Source organism: Ipomoea triloba, chromosome 12 (genome assembly GCF_003576645.1).
Source record: "Ipomoea triloba cultivar NCNSP0323 chromosome 12, ASM357664v1".
NCBI lineage: Eukaryota > Viridiplantae > Streptophyta > Magnoliopsida > Solanales > Convolvulaceae > Ipomoea > Ipomoea triloba.
The window spans coordinates 5,599,021-5,616,629 of NC_044927.1; the positions used below are offsets into that span (position 1 = coordinate 5,599,021).

The 17,609-nt window shown below is 35.4% G+C and overlaps 3 protein-coding genes across 3 annotated transcripts; 2 read left to right on the forward strand and 1 right to left on the reverse strand.

The window, feature by feature from the left end:
• Nucleotides 1-1,199: 1,199 nt before the first annotated feature.
• Nucleotides 1,200-4,253, forward strand: LOC115998708 (probable inactive receptor kinase At2g26730). The gene is made up of 2 exons (XM_031238347.1): nucleotides 1,200-2,002; nucleotides 3,455-4,253. Exons 1-2 carry the CDS (start codon nucleotides 1,474-1,476, stop codon nucleotides 4,054-4,056), a joined length of 1,131 nt encoding a protein of 376 aa, XP_031094207.1. The 5' UTR covers nucleotides 1,200-1,473; the 3' UTR covers nucleotides 4,057-4,253.
• Nucleotides 4,254-5,357: 1,104 nt separating this feature from the next.
• Nucleotides 5,358-7,314, forward strand: LOC115998710 (RING-H2 finger protein ATL46-like). Its single transcript, XM_031238348.1, has one exon. It carries the CDS (start codon nucleotides 5,993-5,995, stop codon nucleotides 7,082-7,084), a length of 1,092 nt encoding a protein of 363 aa, XP_031094208.1. The 5' UTR covers nucleotides 5,358-5,992; the 3' UTR covers nucleotides 7,085-7,314.
• Nucleotides 7,315-13,092: 5,778 nt separating this feature from the next.
• Nucleotides 13,093-16,144, reverse strand: LOC115998707 (phosphoenolpyruvate/phosphate translocator 2, chloroplastic). The gene is made up of 8 exons (XM_031238346.1): nucleotides 15,512-16,144; nucleotides 15,246-15,398; nucleotides 14,603-14,688; nucleotides 14,397-14,481; nucleotides 14,163-14,282; nucleotides 13,699-13,776; nucleotides 13,474-13,603; nucleotides 13,093-13,358 (listed from the first exon to the last, which is right to left on the reverse strand). The coding sequence occupies exons 1-8, from the start codon at nucleotides 15,998-16,000 to the stop codon at nucleotides 13,288-13,290; spliced, it is 1,212 nt and encodes a 403-aa protein (XP_031094206.1). The 5' UTR covers nucleotides 16,001-16,144; the 3' UTR covers nucleotides 13,093-13,287.
• Nucleotides 16,145-17,609: the final 1,465 nt, after the last annotated feature.

Sequence of the window (17,609 nt, forward strand, 5' to 3'; positions counted from 1 at the left end):
TTCATTTTTGTTTTTAAAAAAAATTATGCAGTGTGATTTTTAAATGTAATATATAATTTTAATAAAATATTATTGGCATTAAAATACTATGTTTATCAAGTAAATTAAACTTTGACATATTTGATTTAAATATAAATAGTCATAATAATCATAATTATAATTATAGTTTTTAGAAAGATTATAAATAATAATCAATTATAATATGATTTTTGTAAATTGTTGGGCGTAAAAAATTGGAAAAAAAATATTTAGAAATATTTTTTGAGATAATAAATGTTGAGGTAGATGGTGAAACCCACAAAGAATGGAAGAAAAAATCTCAATGTTGAGGTTGCTCTAAGAGAAATCACATTTGTGATTTTTAGGAAGGTTTTTGCAAATGAAAAAACTATGGTGAGGTTTTGACACAATTAAGGGATGGGGGTGTTCATGGTTTTTTTCCCCTCCAAGATATGGTTTTTTGGTTTGAGAAAAAAAAAATTATATATATATATATAAGGAAAATAGCATGTGGCGTTCATGCCTATGCCCAGCGGGTATGTTTCATTAATGCGCCTGTTGGGCACTTCAGAGCAGCCGCTAGTTGGCGGTCACTTTGAATTAAAGCTTATGTTTTTTTTAAAGTTTGTTGTTGCGACCAGTTGCTTTCGTTTTTTTTTTTTTTTTTTTTTTTGCATTTTTAATTTGTTTTTGGTAACATAAAATTTATAAATTTATTTTTTATTTAATTTTTTAAATTTAATATATGGAGCAACAATGACAATTAATTTAAATATTTGTATTTTAATTTTTATGCACTTTAATTTTTTTAACAGCTTTGTAGTTTAATTATTAAGCAATTAGTAGTTTAATTTTAAATTTTTAATTATCATTTCAATTAAATATAGGTATTTTTATTTTAAATAATTGGAGTAAAATGGTGGATCCTGGCCACAAATTTTTTTTTTTAAAAAAAAAATTAAAATTAATGGGAAGAAGAGTTTTTTGAAATTGAGTGAGATACTGGATAATAAGGTGAATGCTGTAACCAATAAAAAAATTTGAGAAAAAACTTCACTAATGAGATTGCTCTAAATAATTAAACAATTGGCTAGTATTAGGACTATTTTTGTCAAAAAAAAAAAAAAAAAAAAATCCATTTGCAACGGCTGTAGCCACAGATTCGATTCTTGAAATATTCATCATCCGAGAGGGACAAGCCAGCACTTTCAAAGTATGATTCTTGCCGGCACTCGAATCCTTTCCTGTTAATCTCATATGCGATATTGTCATATTTAATAATTCGCACACTAGTTTCCAACTTAAAAAATTACAAAAACTTCATCGTAGTTGCCGCAAAGCGGCTGCGATTAATGCTCGCAGTTTTCACAACATCGTTATTTCCTCCGAATCAAACACTACAACATATATATACATGTTATTATCCACTTCTGTATCATCTCTTTGTGAGCTCAGCTAAATCTGAATCACCAGATGTCAACTAACCAGATTCTGATGCTCACCGGGTATTTTCTCATAGGCGTGGCTCTATTCTTTGCCCTAATTCTCTGGTTTGGGAAAAAGAAGAAGAAGAATAAGAAAGAGGCAAAAAATGACGATGAAAGTGCTTTAACGAAGCCAATGGACCAACTAAAAGGTACGGCGAGCAAATCTGAAAGCGGTGGTGCAGTTTCTTCGCAATCTCTTGTGGTTGTTGGGAGTTCAGAGGCGATGAATGGGCTAAAATTTGAGGAGTTGCTGAAAGCTCCGGCGGAGTTGCTTGGAAGAGGAAAGCATGGGAGTTTGTACAAGGTGATGTGTGAGAATCCCAGGATGAGCTTGACTGTGAAAAGGATCAAGGATTGGGGAATAACAGGCCATGATTTCAAGGAGCGAATGGAGAGATTGAGGGAATTGAAGCACCCAAACGTGCTGCCTGCACTTGCCTTTTACTCTTCCACCCTAGAAAAGCTTTTGGTGTATGACTATCAGCAAAACGGGAGCCTTCTCGGACTTGTACAAGGTGGTACATATGTTTTAATTTTAATTTCTAAGTTCCATAGTGTTAGAATCAAGCACTTATCGTTACGTCAAAAACTATAATTTACAGCGAAGGCATAACTTCTATTTTTTTTTTATATATATACCATCACATTATATATGTCACATTTTTGAGAGATAGAGCGATGAATTTGATCCTTTACCGGCCTCTACACAACACTCTCGTAGCTATCAATTGCTAGATCCACTTCATCAGCTTCTGCCCAGCAATTCCCTCTCCTAACACCTGACAGTCACTTTATGTCTTTATATACTGCCGCATTTTCGAGAGGCAGGATATTATATTGAACTTTGTCATTCAAGTCTCTGCTTAACAATCCCTCAAGCACTTACTGGAGTTGGCCCTTCATACCTCTACCTCCTAGCTACCAATTGCTGGACTTGACCCCAGTGTTGCAAAAATCCCGCCTAGGTGCCGATTAATCCCCGCCTAGGCGCTAGGCGTTGGTCGACCGCCTAGCATATCCCATTAAATGGTGGTCTAGGCGACTGGCCGACTAGGTGACCGCCTAGGCCGCCAAAGCACTGCCTAGGCCGCTTAGGCGCTGACCGCCTAGGCATCGACTAGACCGACTAGGCCTTTTTGTCGGTCGATTAACTATTGTTCTTTTTTTTAATGGGTTATTTTACTCAAAACAACATCGTTTTGAGCGAAATAATCCTAAATTGTACAAACTTTAGATATTTTTTAGGTTAATATTTAATATTTTAGTATTAACTATTAAAGTATTATATAATTTATAATTATTAGTGTTTAAAAAATTAAAAATACTTAAACAAAATTTTAAAAAATAAAAAATACACGGACGCATAGGTGCCGATTAATCCCCGGCTAGGCGTTCTAGGCTCTAGGCGCTCCCCTAGCGCCTAGCGATTTTTTCAACCATGCTTGACCCTTTATCGGCCTTGGCCCAGTAATTCCCTCTCTTAGCACCTGATCGTCACTTTATTTCCTTATATATACTGTCACATTTTTTAGAGGCAAGGTACTAAACTAGCTTGGTCATTTAAGTCTTTGCCCAACAATCCCAAAACCCTTATTGGATTTGGCCCTTCAACCCTTCGTCTCTTAGCCACCAATTGCTAGATTGAACCCATTGACCTCCGCCTAACAATTCTCTCCCCAACACCCACCTGACTCTGATACCACTTATATCAAGCCTTTATCATTACGCCAAAAGTTATAGATCACATCAAAGCTGCAACTTTATTTCCTTATATACCGTCACATTTTCAAGAGGCTAGTTGCTTGACCTGACCTTTTACCCGTCTCCACCCAATAATCCCTAGCAATCAATTTGTTAAACATGATCCTTAACCCAACACCACAGTACAATTACAAGCATGGATGTCCATTAGTTACGTTATATATTCATATTTCAACTGAAGAATCAATCTTGAATTAATAATTTAGGCATCCAGATGGGCAAAGCCTTTGATTGGAGTAGAAGACTTAGCGTTGCAGGCAGCATAGCCGATACCTTATCTTTCATGCATAATGAGCTTAAAGAAGATGGAATTGCTCACGGAAACTTCAAATCCTCAAACATTCTGTTCAACCACAACATGGAGCCCTGCATTAGCGAGTATGGCCTAATGTCATTGCCAGCAGAGGCAGCCATCTCAGAACCCCAACAAAACCCCTTCAAACAAGACATCTATGGGCTTGGAGTGATCCTTCTGGAGCTGCTAACGGGGAAGATGAATATGATGATGGCCCAGAACAATGGACAAAACCTGGCTAGTTGGGCTCTTGGTGTTCTTAGAGAAGAATGGACAGTGGAAGTTTTTGACAGGGCTTTAATCCAAGAAGGAGCAAGCGAGGGAAGGATAGTTGGTCTGCTGCAAGTGGCTGTGAAATGCGTTAATCCTTCCCCGGAGGTCCGGCCTAGCATTCACCAAGTTGCTACCATGATTAGAAGCATTCAAGAGGAGGAAGAGAGGTCCATAGACTCTTCTCAAATTAAAGCTTCACAACGTGACCACTACGACAAAAACTTGTGTGAGGATCCGTGAGGCAAGTCAGATTGTAAACAGCTGGGTGTGTAAGTATCACAAAGTGACTGTACATCAGCTCACCATAGTGTGTATGTATTATGTGTACCTAAGAGTTGAAACGCATCACATTATAGACTTGCAGAAGGATGCCATAAACTCTAATGTACTATTTGTACCATAGTCTTTAGTATCAAATTTAATTTAAGTTTATCTTATTATAAAACCCTAATCAAACGACTCTAGGAAGAGTGCGACACTAAGGCATCCCAAACGAGTCCTCATCCAAAATCCCAAGAACCTCTTTCACCTGTCAAAGAAACACATTCATCTTGCGATTTGATCCTATCTTAAGGCCCATTTAACCAAATAGTAAGCCAATTTGGCATCTCAATAGTCAATATATACAAATCTAGAAATTTGTGATCTTTTGCCTACTTATATAATAAATCGATCTTGATGTACCGATTATTACATACCAGCATATATTTAATTGGAATCTAATATGTGTGTGTGGAGCAGTTTGCGAAGATACTCCCAAGTGAAAATTAAGATGTGATCCGAGTTATTGATAAATCTAGATCAATAGCTTAAAATGAATAAAAAAAAATTTTTAAAAAAATGCAAGTTTTCAATTAAAGAAGAAAACTGTAAAAATGATGCACCTTAGGAAAGAAAACAATGCACCTTAAGAAGAAAAACAAATCACCTTATGGAGGAAAACAACACACCTTAAGAAGGAAAATAAAGAGAAGGAAACCAACGCACTTAAAAAGGAAAACAATGCACCTTAAAAATAAAAACAACGCACCTTAAGAAGGAAAAACATGCACATTAAGATGAAAAACCATGCACCTTAAGAAGAAAAAGTGCGTACCTAAAACTTTAAGACAACATACTTAAGTTTCAACAATTGACGCACCTTAAGCACGCAACACAAAAACCACTCATGGTGAGTTGGGTGGTGTTCTAGGCGAGTTTTGTACCTAAATAATGAATCCGAACTGGCTCATCACAAATTTACTTCTTTTATTTTTTATTTTTTATTTTTAAATTTACATCAACCCACCACCCATTATCATAAAAATCCTACCCATACAAAATGTATTAAGAATTTAAGATAGATATTCGCGAGCGGATTGAAAATGTCAACCATATTCGGAGCATACACAAGTTGTATTTAGACTGCACACGTGCTAATTTAAGCGCGTACATGTTCAAAATTCCCACCCACAGCCCACTTACACTTTAACTTTTTTTTCTTTTTCTTTTTGTCCTTTGAAAATAAAAGGTGGTAAATATTTGTTTTGGATTTTGGATGCATTTCTTTTTGGCATTGTTTAGTGTTTATTTTGGAAAGCACCAACGACTGTAAGAAGGCGTCCGCACCACCTTTTGGCATCCTCTTCCTTCTTCCCAATTCAATACACGCATGGTATCTCTCTCTCTCTCTCTCGATTCTTTACTCTGTAGATTTTACACGCTGCGTCTATATTACAGGTTGATAATTTTAAAAAAAAAATAAAAAATAGTGGGATAGGGGAGAAATGCTGTATCAGTTGAACAAGCTCAGAATGCTGCTGTTTTTTTAGGGTTTGTTGCTAAAAGTAGGATTGGCAATTGTTTGGGTACCCATTAATGGTGGGTTTAATTTGTGCGGTATCTAGTGAGGTAAAGTCTCAACCTTTAGCATGTTCTCTGAACCTCTGTCAAAGTACACTTCCCTTATACCCTTCTTGTTATCACAATCAATGAGTTGGTAAATAAAAATATCCACTTTCTGTTTCTGCACTTCTTTTCTCCAATTTAATTTCAAGGCTTGTGATTTTTGCTTTGTGGGACTGAAAAAAGTGTTTCATTTTGGGTTAATGAGCCAAGAATTAATGGCCTGTTCTATAAATAGTACAGCAATTTAGAGAGCCATCCATGATGGTCTTCTTAGAATTCCCATTTTAAAATGTCTTGGGTTCAGTACCAGAAAGATGGAGTTTTGAAGAACTCCTCTCCTGGTTCTTATGGGGTCAGTAGAAATCTTCTTGGGGAGCCCAGTCCCAGTCCCCCTCTACCATCTGGGAACAGAATTAGCCCAGCAGTGCTTTTCATTATAGTGATATTAGCAGTCCTATTTTTCATTTCTGGTTTACTTCACTTGCTTATTAGGTTTCTTGTCAAGAATCCATCTAATTCACCCCAGTCCAATAGAAATCCAGAAATCTCTGATGCCCTTCAGAGACAGTTGCAACAGCTCTTTAATCAGCATGACACTGGTCTGGATCAAGCGTTTATCGACGCTTTGCCTGTTTTCATGTACAGAGAAATTGTGGGTTCAAAAGAGGTAGAGCCCCTTGATTGTGCTGTTTGTTTGAGTGAATTTTTGGAGACCCACAAGTTGAGATTGCTTCCCATGTGTGGCCATGCTTTCCATATTAATTGCATTGATACTTGGCTCTTGTCCAACTCAACTTGCCCCCTCTGCAGAGGAGCCCTTTTCAACCCCGGGTTTTCCACTGCCAATCCCATGTTTGGCTTTGGTGAGCTAACCGAAGAGGATGGATATCCTCGTGACGGAGATAATGGGATTTCCGCTGACCAGAAAACAATTGATTTGCGGGAGGAGATTGTGGTAGAAAAAGGGACTTTTCCTGTGAGACTTGGCAAGTTCTGTAAATTGAACAATGTGTCGAGTGAGGGAGAAGGAGAAGGAGAGACTAGCAGTAGTAACTTGGATTGTAGACGATGCTACTCGATGGGCTCTTATCGATATGTTGTTGGTGACACAAATCTCCGGGTTGCATTGCCCTTGAACAGCCAAAGAAATGGTGATAATATAAAGCTTGTGAAATCAAGAGATCAAGACCCTTGTTGCTCACTTGAAGCAGATGGGGAGGGGAAAAGATTAAGTATTGGAACAAAAACTGATAGCTATTCTGTTTCAAAGATTTGGCTGTGGTCGAAGAAGGGGAAGTTTGCTAGCTCTTCTAACTCCCTAGTGGAAAATCCTCCTACCATTGATGTGGATTTACCATGGATGAAGAGAAGAGTTGGCTGAGTAAAAAGGATAGTCTGATATGTATTTTGCTTGTTTATCCTGTTATCCATCAACAGAAACTGTTGAAATGCTTTTTGTAGAAAGTAAAATAGTGATCTTAATCCTCAATTCTTTTCTTTGTTATTGCTTGGCAGGTGTTCTAAGAAACTGATGTCTTGAATCCTGAGCTCTTAGAGTCTACTTTATTCATAGAGTAATACGAGCTGGGTCCTCTGAGTATAGTTACACCATCACGTTTAGTCTTTAACTTTCAATTTAACCACTCGTGATCCTTCAACTTTCAAGTTAACCATTTTTTTTTAAATACTATTGACTCTGTTACAATGTAGTATCTGTTCATACATGTTTTTCAAGTTAACTGTTTTGATTCTTCAAATTTCAAATTTTCAACCAGCCCTAATTTTAGTTTTACTTTTACTTAGACTAATGGAAGGATCATGATTGGTTAAATTTGAAAGTTGAAGGTCAACGAGTGACAAAATTGAAAGTTTAAGACTAAAACGTGGTAGTGTCACTATATTTAGAAGACCTCAGCTGGTATTAACTCTTATTCTTATTAAGACAGAACATAGACAGTTTGTATGCATGTATTCAATGAACAAATTGGTGCCTCAAGAGGCATATATTTGCTTGGGCCCAAGCAAAAGGCAATTACAGAGTGCTTGTGCTAAACTTAACATGAAGTGAACAGTGTTAATTTAGCCGTGTCTGTTCTATACTGTATAGGCACAATGGCCTTTGTGAGTGCCCATTGGCCAATAGCTTTAAACAATAATAGTTCAGGAGCACATAATATCTATTTAGTCATAATTTTAAAGGACAAAGAAATCTGAGTTTCATGCTATATTATATATATATATATATGCATTGCACTTTGATACACACTAAGAGCATCCTCAATACTCAATAGTTTGAGATTTTTTGTGGTTTTTGAGGTGCCAATTAAGAGAGAAAGGAGGGAGAGAAAAGAATAAAAAAATAAAAAATAAAATAAAAAGGCTGCAAACCTGCCCGCCGGCACGATCGGTGCAAGAGGTGTGCAGCCCACGAACGTTCAAACACTTCTCCTTACCTTTTTTTTCTCTCTTGACAGGCCCCACAAAAAATCACTCTGGTATCATTGCAGGGAGACCTCAATTTTTCTCTCTCTTCCCTCCCTTTTCCAAATAAGCCATCTTTTCTTTAAAAATTGTGAAAAAAACTACTAATGTGGTTGCTTGAGGCCTTCACCATTAGTGATTTTGGGTGAAGCTTTTGGGGCAAAATAGATGATGTGGAAAGGAGAGAAGGAAGAGAGAGAAAAGATGCGTGTCTTGCAGGAGGACCCGATTTTTTGTCGGCCAGGTGGGTCCCACATGGAAATGAATAGTCGGATTGGTTACATGTGCACGCAACATTGCGCGCCCAGAGGGCCCGTACAATGCACGTGCCCCTTGGCGCGTTAACAAAAATTTTACTATGGACTGCGGTCCATCAAGCATTGTGGTCCAAGTGACAAAAAGACGTCGTTTTGATTAATGAGAACAGACGGATGAAATGTCCTCCGTCCTACGCAACTGCAGTTCCCTTTCAACACAACTGCAGTATCAGTTCAACATAATTGCAATTCTAAACGGATGAAACGACCTCAACACAATTGCAGTATTAGTCCAACACAACTGTAGTATCATTTGAGATGAACTGTAGTCTCAGTTACGGTGATTTACGGGAATCGTTTCTCTCCCTTATTAAAACGACGTCGTTTTGTGACCTTGGTCCACAATGCATTGTGGCCCGCGGTTCACGATATAACGATTGCAAAAACCACACCAAAATCTTCACTATTGAGGAAGGCAAGAGCATTAAGAGCATCCTTATCAGTTAAAGTTTTTTCTCTAATTTTTTGTGGGCCCAACATCCACCTCATCATCCACTATCTCAAACTCAATTATAAAAACTCTTTTCCAAATCAATTTGAAGTTTTTTCAAAGTTTTTTATGGGCCCATGATTTTCTATTCTATATTTTAATTATTTTTTTAATTATTTGAATTATAAATCTATAATTATAAAAATTAATTAAAATAAACATAATTAAATTTAATTAAAATGATAATTATTAACATTTAAATTAATTTACATTGTTGCTCTACTTATTTTAATCACTTTAATTTTAATTGTAATTAAATCATTCAAAATTTAATTCAAAAAAAATATATATATATATATATATATATATATTAATTAAAATTTGTGATAAATTTATAACATAAATAATAAAACAATAAAAAAAACAAACAAATTAAATGTTTTTCAAAAAAAAGATTGCAGTGTGTGTGCTTGTGTCGCAACGCGCAAGAATTTTTTTTTTAAAGAAAGATTGAGAGTGGTCGCCAGCTGGCAACCACTCTCAATCTCCCAAGCGGGCGCGTGGTGTGCCGGCTAGGGCGGCAATGCACGCCAAGCGCGAGACGTGCACTGCTGCTCTCTTTGTTTTTATTTATTTATTTATTTCTGACATTAACTTGTCTTTTGCAGGAAAAACCAAGCGTGAAATAACCATTTCTTACATCAATTTCAAAGCCATGATGAACTAGTTATTTCTCTGCCATGAACCACAAAAAAACTATTTATAGGAATGTTCTAATATCAATTTGATTTTTTGTACAATTTTTAAGAAGCCATCTAGGAAGAGAGTGAGGAGGAGAGAGGAAGCAAAGGAAAAACAAAAACAAAAAAACAAAAAAACGTTGACTTGTTTAGAAAAAGAAAATAAAAGAAAAAATTAAGAACTTCATATTTACGCGCTAGCTAAGTGCACGAAAGTTATTCATTCTTTTTCTTCTTTGATTTTGTCAGCAGTGAGGGCCACAAAAATACCATCCTTGCAGAAGTTTTAAAAAAAAAAAAAAAACACTTCCACACTAATTAATTTAAAACCCACTCTTGATTTTTTGATCTAAAAAAATCAAATAAAATTCACAAGTGTGAATCCTCTAAGTGCTGTTCAAGTTCACCAAGATTCTTACAGTTGTAATCAATCATAATAAATGTTCTGTATCTCTTAATAGAAGGTTTTGTGATTATTTTCAAAAAAAAAAAAAAAAGAAGAAGGTTTTGAGATTCAATGTTCATTGCACTCACACAAAAAGATCAGGGATGATTAATCGTGTTCTCTGAATCTCTGCCTTGCAATGCATTTTTGGGTAATATTCTGCATTTCCTTTTTGAGGATACTTTTTGTCTGGGCAATGGAGATAGAAGATAGTTGTGGTGTGTATATATTGGTGGTGGGATCCATGCATCCCTTAGATTATATTTTTGTTGTTTTTTTTGAACAAAAAAAAAAAAAAACAACAAAATCCGATAATAATTTTTGTTGTTGTTGTGCACTATTTGGTTGCACAGCCAAAACTTCAATCAGATAATTACATTTTTTTATAAGTTCAATTCATTCTTATTTTTAAGGAAGAAAAATAAAATATAAGTAATCTTGTTAAGGTGAGTCTTATGTGAGACCGTCTCACGGATAAGAGTCAAGATGAAATGTAATAATACTTATACTGAAAAATGTAATACTCCATACTAATTAAAAATTAATTGTTTGTTACTTAGGAAAAGTGTAACACTTTTAGGAAAATGTAATACTTTTAAATCAAAATGTAATAATTAGGAGTTGAACAGTTACCTATGAGATAAAGTGTAATAATAATAATTGATAAATTGTTTGGTTGTTATTTATGAGATAAAGTGTAACACTTATGAGAAAAAATATAATAATTTTGATGAAAAACGTAATACATTTAAATCAAAATATAATGTGTTGAAGAACTACTTATGCGAAAAATTACACTCCGTAATATTATGAGGGAAAGTGTAATATTCATGAAAAACTCAATTTATCTCACGGATGAGAATCAATGAGAAAGGGTTATTAAAGATTTTGTTATCTTGTTATATGTCTTTTGGATTTGCAAAATGGTTATACTCCCACCATCCCAAATTTATATATTTAAAAATCATATTGAAAATATAATTATATAGAAAAACAAAATTTGAAGATCATAAGAATTTCTTTTTTAAAAAAAAGTTAAGATAAATAAAAATAGTTTGTTTAATTGATGAATAGTAAATATAAGCAATACTTATATCATGGACTCATGGATGACTAAGGTGCAGTGCATGTAACAATATAACCCAAGTCATTCATAATTTCTCTCCCTAATTTCTTTTCTAACTTAAATTTTGTTCCTTTTTTGTACAAATAAAATTAATATAAAAAAAATCATAATGACACCCATATTAATGGGTTCATTATATAATTGTATAATGAAGGATAATTTTGGCAATGAACACAAGTAATTACTCCATGGTCTACCTTGTAAGGTGGATCACTGAAAGTACGTTTTTATTATACTGAAGGTACATTTTTAATTCCGTTTGGAAACCCAGAAAATGACTTCCGGAAGTTACTTTTCGAATTTTTTCACGTTTGGGTATTCAAAGAAAATGAAGTCAACAGAAAATATTCATTCTTGTTGTTGTTGTTGTTGTTGTTAGGGCTGTGCAAACACAACCCTACCCGAATTACTCGCCCAATTCGAGATTCTAACAAGGCCACGGGTAAGGTAATCGAACCTGAAGCTAGGAAACCAATTCGGAAGCATGTTTTAAACGGATAAATACAAATTGAATATGGTTAGGGTAAATGTCACCCGACCCGTCTGAATACTCGAAATTATGTGTGTGTCTGCGTGCGTGCTAGGGTTCACCATTTCTCCTGCCCTCCTATTGTTGCGCAGTCACGACTTCTCTAAGATTCTCAATTCTCTGAGTTTTCTCTTCTCTGATTCTCATTCTCTCTTCGTTTTCTCCAAATCTCCATTGGTCCATTCTCCAATCTCTACTAGACTACTTCGTCTTCTCCAATCTCTACTCCAAGTGATTCGCACACACTTGTCTAGAAATAAAGACCGACCCGAAGAAGAATAGGAGAATTCTATGATTCAATTGATGATTTATAAGGGTTACGACCCCTATTTAAAGTATACTGCAACTTAATCTTGATGCCAATTGAGATAAGTCTGATCAAATTAGAGTGAGTAATCGCAAAGAAACCCTAAGGAAATTCTCTAAGCTTGCTTGCATATGTAAGGAAAGTTTTATAGATTTCTAAGATTATGTGGATACCATAGAGACCCCAATTCGTTTACTTCGTTGTAAAATATAATTATTCAATTGGCATCCCTTTATACAGATCTTGGAAAAAAATTATTTATCATTTATTACTATATAATTTGTGTGTAGTGTTTAACAATTTGTCTACCACTTTACTTCTTCGTGTCAATATTGGTCATGTGCAACTCTAATTTAGTTTTTATTGAGACATGCATATATTCAATAAATGATCCACAGTCTTGAAGTAATAAGGATATTTCATATTATTCAATAATCTAATAAAATAAATATTTGGACAAAGTGTAATGAAGTTAGTCTTATAAAAGAGGGTTATTGGGTTTGACTTATAGGCATATCCTGCTTCATTATCAATTGGTATTCATAATATATTTGCTAGGTTTTTTTAGGAAAATTTATTGGATGAGAAAGCTATGCACAAGGAGTTAGGAGGCCTAGCTCTTCATGTTCGGAAATCTATGCGTAAAGTTAAAACATTTTAAAGAGTATAAAGTAACTTCATACGGTGTGAAATGAATCTTGTGATGTGGTGTCAAAATTACACCAAGTATTAACATGATCAACTAGTCAACTACTACGTCTCACTGTGAGACGTAAAAAGTATCTAGTGAAACAATAAATTGTAAAAATTGAAAAAAGCCTTATAAAGTAGGCATATTATTTTATAGTGTGTGAAAGATATCCTATAAAGATGAATAAAAAAAATGAGCCAAGTATTGACAAAAGCACCTAACAACCAACAAATCCATTAATGCCACCAAAGATACAACCCCATCTTGAGCAAATGAGCAGACATGTATAGAAGGACTAACACCCAAAAAAAAAACCTCCCATATTTAGCAAACAAAAACTTTAACAAAATCACAGTATTTCGATACCAATAATTGAGTTCAATCATAGAACAAAAATAGTAACATGAACTATAAGCCCTACACAAAATTTTTTCAATCTACAGTCTCTAGAATTAGAATTACAATAACTTTACCACTAGACGACGGGTTAATTATAACCCAACTGATTGACATGAGTATCACGCGACTTTTGGCTTTAGTCTCTTCACTCTTGAATAAAGGAATACTCCAGCAAGAGCAATGGTTGTTCCTGTTATTACCAACAATATGATTACTCTTCAATTTGGCTAGGGCTAGGATGAAGCTAGGCATCCAGCCATTATTGACTTATGACCACAGAAGAAAACAGCAAAATTTACACTTACCCAGAGAGTTTATTGGTGAAACAGGAGTCTGGAAGAATATGACTGATGATACAATGACCACCACTCTCTTCACACAATTTCCCACTGCATGGCTCACTGGGGAAACCATATGTAGTATCATGTATGAAACCTTCAAGATTCAAATAGCAACAAGCTAAGTGAGATTGTTTGATTTAAGACAGTAATTTGCAGAATATGAAGAAGAAATCAGAGGAAGGAGGTTACTTGTTGGTAAGAGTGGAAGCAGAAACCAGCTAAGAGGGATCTCACCCACAAGTCCCTAGCACTGAATCCTTGGCTTGCCTTAATCAAGATAACCACCCATTTCAAGTTTGAGAAAACAGAGAAAAGTGAAAAGACTGGTGAATATAAGCTTAGCTTGGTAAATAGTGTTAACTGATTGGATTAGTGGGTTTGACTAGTTGCTATAATTAACTGATTATAAGATGTTTGGTAAATTAACTGTTAGCTGATAGCTGATTACATGCAAAAAGACTTTTTCAAAAAACTTATCGAAAAAACTGTTTTTTAAATTTCAGCGTTTTGGAGCAATAAGATGTTACAAAAATCTAATTAATCAAACGCTTATATTGGCTGTTTAACCAAGTCAAACAACTAATAGTGGTCAAATAAACCAAAATTGGCCGATAGGCTAACTATGTTACCAAACAAAGCCATTTATTACTCACAGCATATTGTAGATTGGATGAAGTGAATCTGGCACCTTCCATCAAAATTGCAAAGCTTGTCAAAAAGATGAATGAAATGATGGTTATGACAGAGAAGAGATTTATATTGTCAAGAGCTTCCTGCACCAAAAGTCATACCTCACTTTTAGAATCAAGCTAAGTAGATGCCACAATTCATTTTATTAATTAGTTTCCACAAATTAAAGTAACACTAGCTAGCTAGGTGTTGATTACCTCGTCCTTATCCATGAAGGTTTTGCTAAACACGTTACGAGATTGATTAGTGAGATTAGACGCCATTGCGCTGCTAAAGCCTATCCTGTTGCAGTTGCAGGTAGAGTTCACAACCCAACCTATTACTGGTTAATAGTTATGCAAGGCAAGAAGGAGGCATACATTGTGTTGTGAGTGAGAGAAATTAGTAGCTAAGTTAAGCTTACCAGTTAAAAGAAGCCTCAGAGAATGATGCCAAGGCCACTCCACCAACAATGGGAACTAGGGACAATACCACCCACAGAGATGGCCACTGTAATATGTATGACACAATTCAAAGAATTCAATTTCACTTCAATGAAATGAAATGCATAGAATTGAGATCAAACGCTTACCACTACGTCAAAAACTATAGCTAGGAGCAAATACGTAACTTTATTTTCTTATACGGCTGCCACGCATTTTTCAGACATTGTGTGTTGGACTTGGCCTTTTAAACCCTTTATCGGCCTCCATCCAGTCATCTCCCAGCCACTAGGTGCTAGACTTGGCCTTTACGGGCCTCCACCCAACAATTCCCCCTCCTAGCACTAACCAATTTTAAATGTTATTATCAGGACTCAACCCCTTACTTAAGTCTAATACCACTTTGTTGAGATTAATACAATAATAATGACAGAAAATAAATAAAATAAGATTTGTGTGGTTCATTAATGAGCCTACGTCTCCTACATTAAACCTTTTTTTTATTAATTATGGTGGTAATACAAAACACCTAGAAATACAACCAATATATTTATAGGTATGTCCTTATTCCTTATACAAGACGAATTCAACAAATGCGATAAGTGAAATGTGACATATACCTACCTGACCAAGAAGTGCAGCAGAGAGAAGCACAGTAAAGAAAGGTTCCATTGCCTTAATTGTGTGGGTGAAGGAGACTGCAACTCTACCAAGACTTATGTTTGTTAGTAGGTTGCCCACTGTATGCAAAGCTGCCAGTGAAAAGATTGCTGCAAACTGAACCCAATATCATATCATAACCCCCACCCCACCCAAAAAAAAAATTAGATCCAGATTCAAAATCCTGCAGGATCTGAACAAGAACTAAGAAGAAAAAAAACAAAATTGACCTGAGATCTACGGATATTTGGCTTAGGGTGGAGATTGAAAGCCCACATGAGGAACACCAGCAGTGTCCCACACCCAAATTGGAAAGCTGTAATGGTTGCTGGGAATGGGTACGCCTTCAAAACCTGTTTGTTGAGAATGTTGTAGTAGATGTTCAAGAGATACCAGATTGCAAACATGGCGCCCAGCTGGAGAGTCTTAATAATTTCACTCGCCGGCTTTTCTGCTTTAAACCCTTCCGCATTTTCCGGAACTGCGGCGGCGGCCTTCAAGTGTAGAAAAGCATGTGGTTTTTTGTTGCCATTGAAACTTGAGAATAAACGCAAGCAAACAACACTTCTCCTGTCTGGAGAACTGTGAATTGATGATTTCTGAAAAGCTTCCTGCTTCAAACATCCTATATTAAATCTACAAGATTGCTTTTTGAAGAGGTGAGGAGACCTCTGAAATTGTGTAGACAAGGGAGATAGAGCCAATGCAGAACTTTCCATGGTTTAGGCTGCGACCATGTTTTGGGCAGGCCAGAAGAATTACAACAAATCAATGGATGACATTCACTGATGATAGGCAAGTTTTGTGGAGAGTTGAGAGCAGTTGAGAGTTGGCAGGCAGCCTTTAGGTCATACATCACAACAATGAAAATGTGAAATGCATTATATGGCTCTGCCTCTGCTTCTATGAAATGATACAAGTTAAGACAAGCCCACAAGCAACTCAACTAGTCACATAAATAACAATAAATAAATGGTTCTTTAATTTGGGAGGAATTCCTGATACGTAGTGAGTAAAAATCTAACATCGGTTAAACATTTAAGTCACCATAATTTACTCCTTCACAATTGAATAAGAATGTGGTGTGAGAGTGCTTGAGGTGGACGATTTCACATTTTGTCACAAGTTAAAACCAAGTCAAGTAACTAATTTAGGTTGTTTAACAATGACTCTCTTGTTAGTTTTTATTTGTTCAATCGTCCCATGTAGTTTTGTGCGTCAAATGAATCATGATGGAACACGGACTAGGGGTAGTCAACAAAATCGCACATTTTACTGTGGACCAATCATTAAAATGACGTTGTTTTGATTAATGAAAACAAACAGTTGAAACAGCTCCGTCCCGCGCAACTGTAATTCCCTTTCAACACAACTGTAGTTCCTTTTCGATATAACTGCAGTTTCGTTCGATATTATACATTCAAATATGGGAACTTGTTATTCAGTTTTCTTTCAACACAACTACAGTTTTTTTTATAATGCACTGTGATTTTCTTTCTATATAACTACGGTTTCATTGGATAATATACACCAAAAAATATGAAACTGTTATTCAGTATCAGTTTATATGCACTGCAGTTCCCTTTCAACACAACTGTAGTTCCTTTTCAATATAACTACAGTTTCATTCGATAATATAAAAACAAATGCGAGACAATATCTTTTGAGATGAACTATAGTATCAATTGCGGAGATTCGTTACGACTTACGGCAGCCGTTTCTCCTACTTACTCATCCCATTAACTACATTACTCTACCATAAATATTCAATTACCATATGGAGTCCGATTATCATATACTCTACTTATATTATAAAAGGCCATAATCATATACAATTTAAAAAAATACAATTTTACATATACAAATTGCTTACAAAGATAACCCAACGGGGTAGCTCAAGTGGTAAGTGAGCTCTCTTTGTGGGGAGGAATTTTGGAAGAATTCGGGTTCAATTCTCATGAGTGATGATTCCCCTTACAAAATATCTTACAAAGATAGTAAATTTTAATTTAACACCTTCCAAAAAATCTATAATTTTCATTATTTGATTTCCACATTAAAAATATTTATCTCAAATACTTATATTCCATTTATTACAGCGATTGTGTTGACCTGCAAACGAACTATTCCATAGTCAAAAAAAACCAACTAGTCATTTCAACATCCGTTTTCACTTATTAATGTTGATAGTAAGTTTGTAGTATGAGCTTCCGATCCATTAAACAAAATTGTGGAATAGTGGTGGAGAATAGAGGAAAAGGAAAGGTGGGTCTGCCTATCATTGTCAGCAGTGGCGTGGAAAGCCTGTTTTGCTGAACATCTTACTTC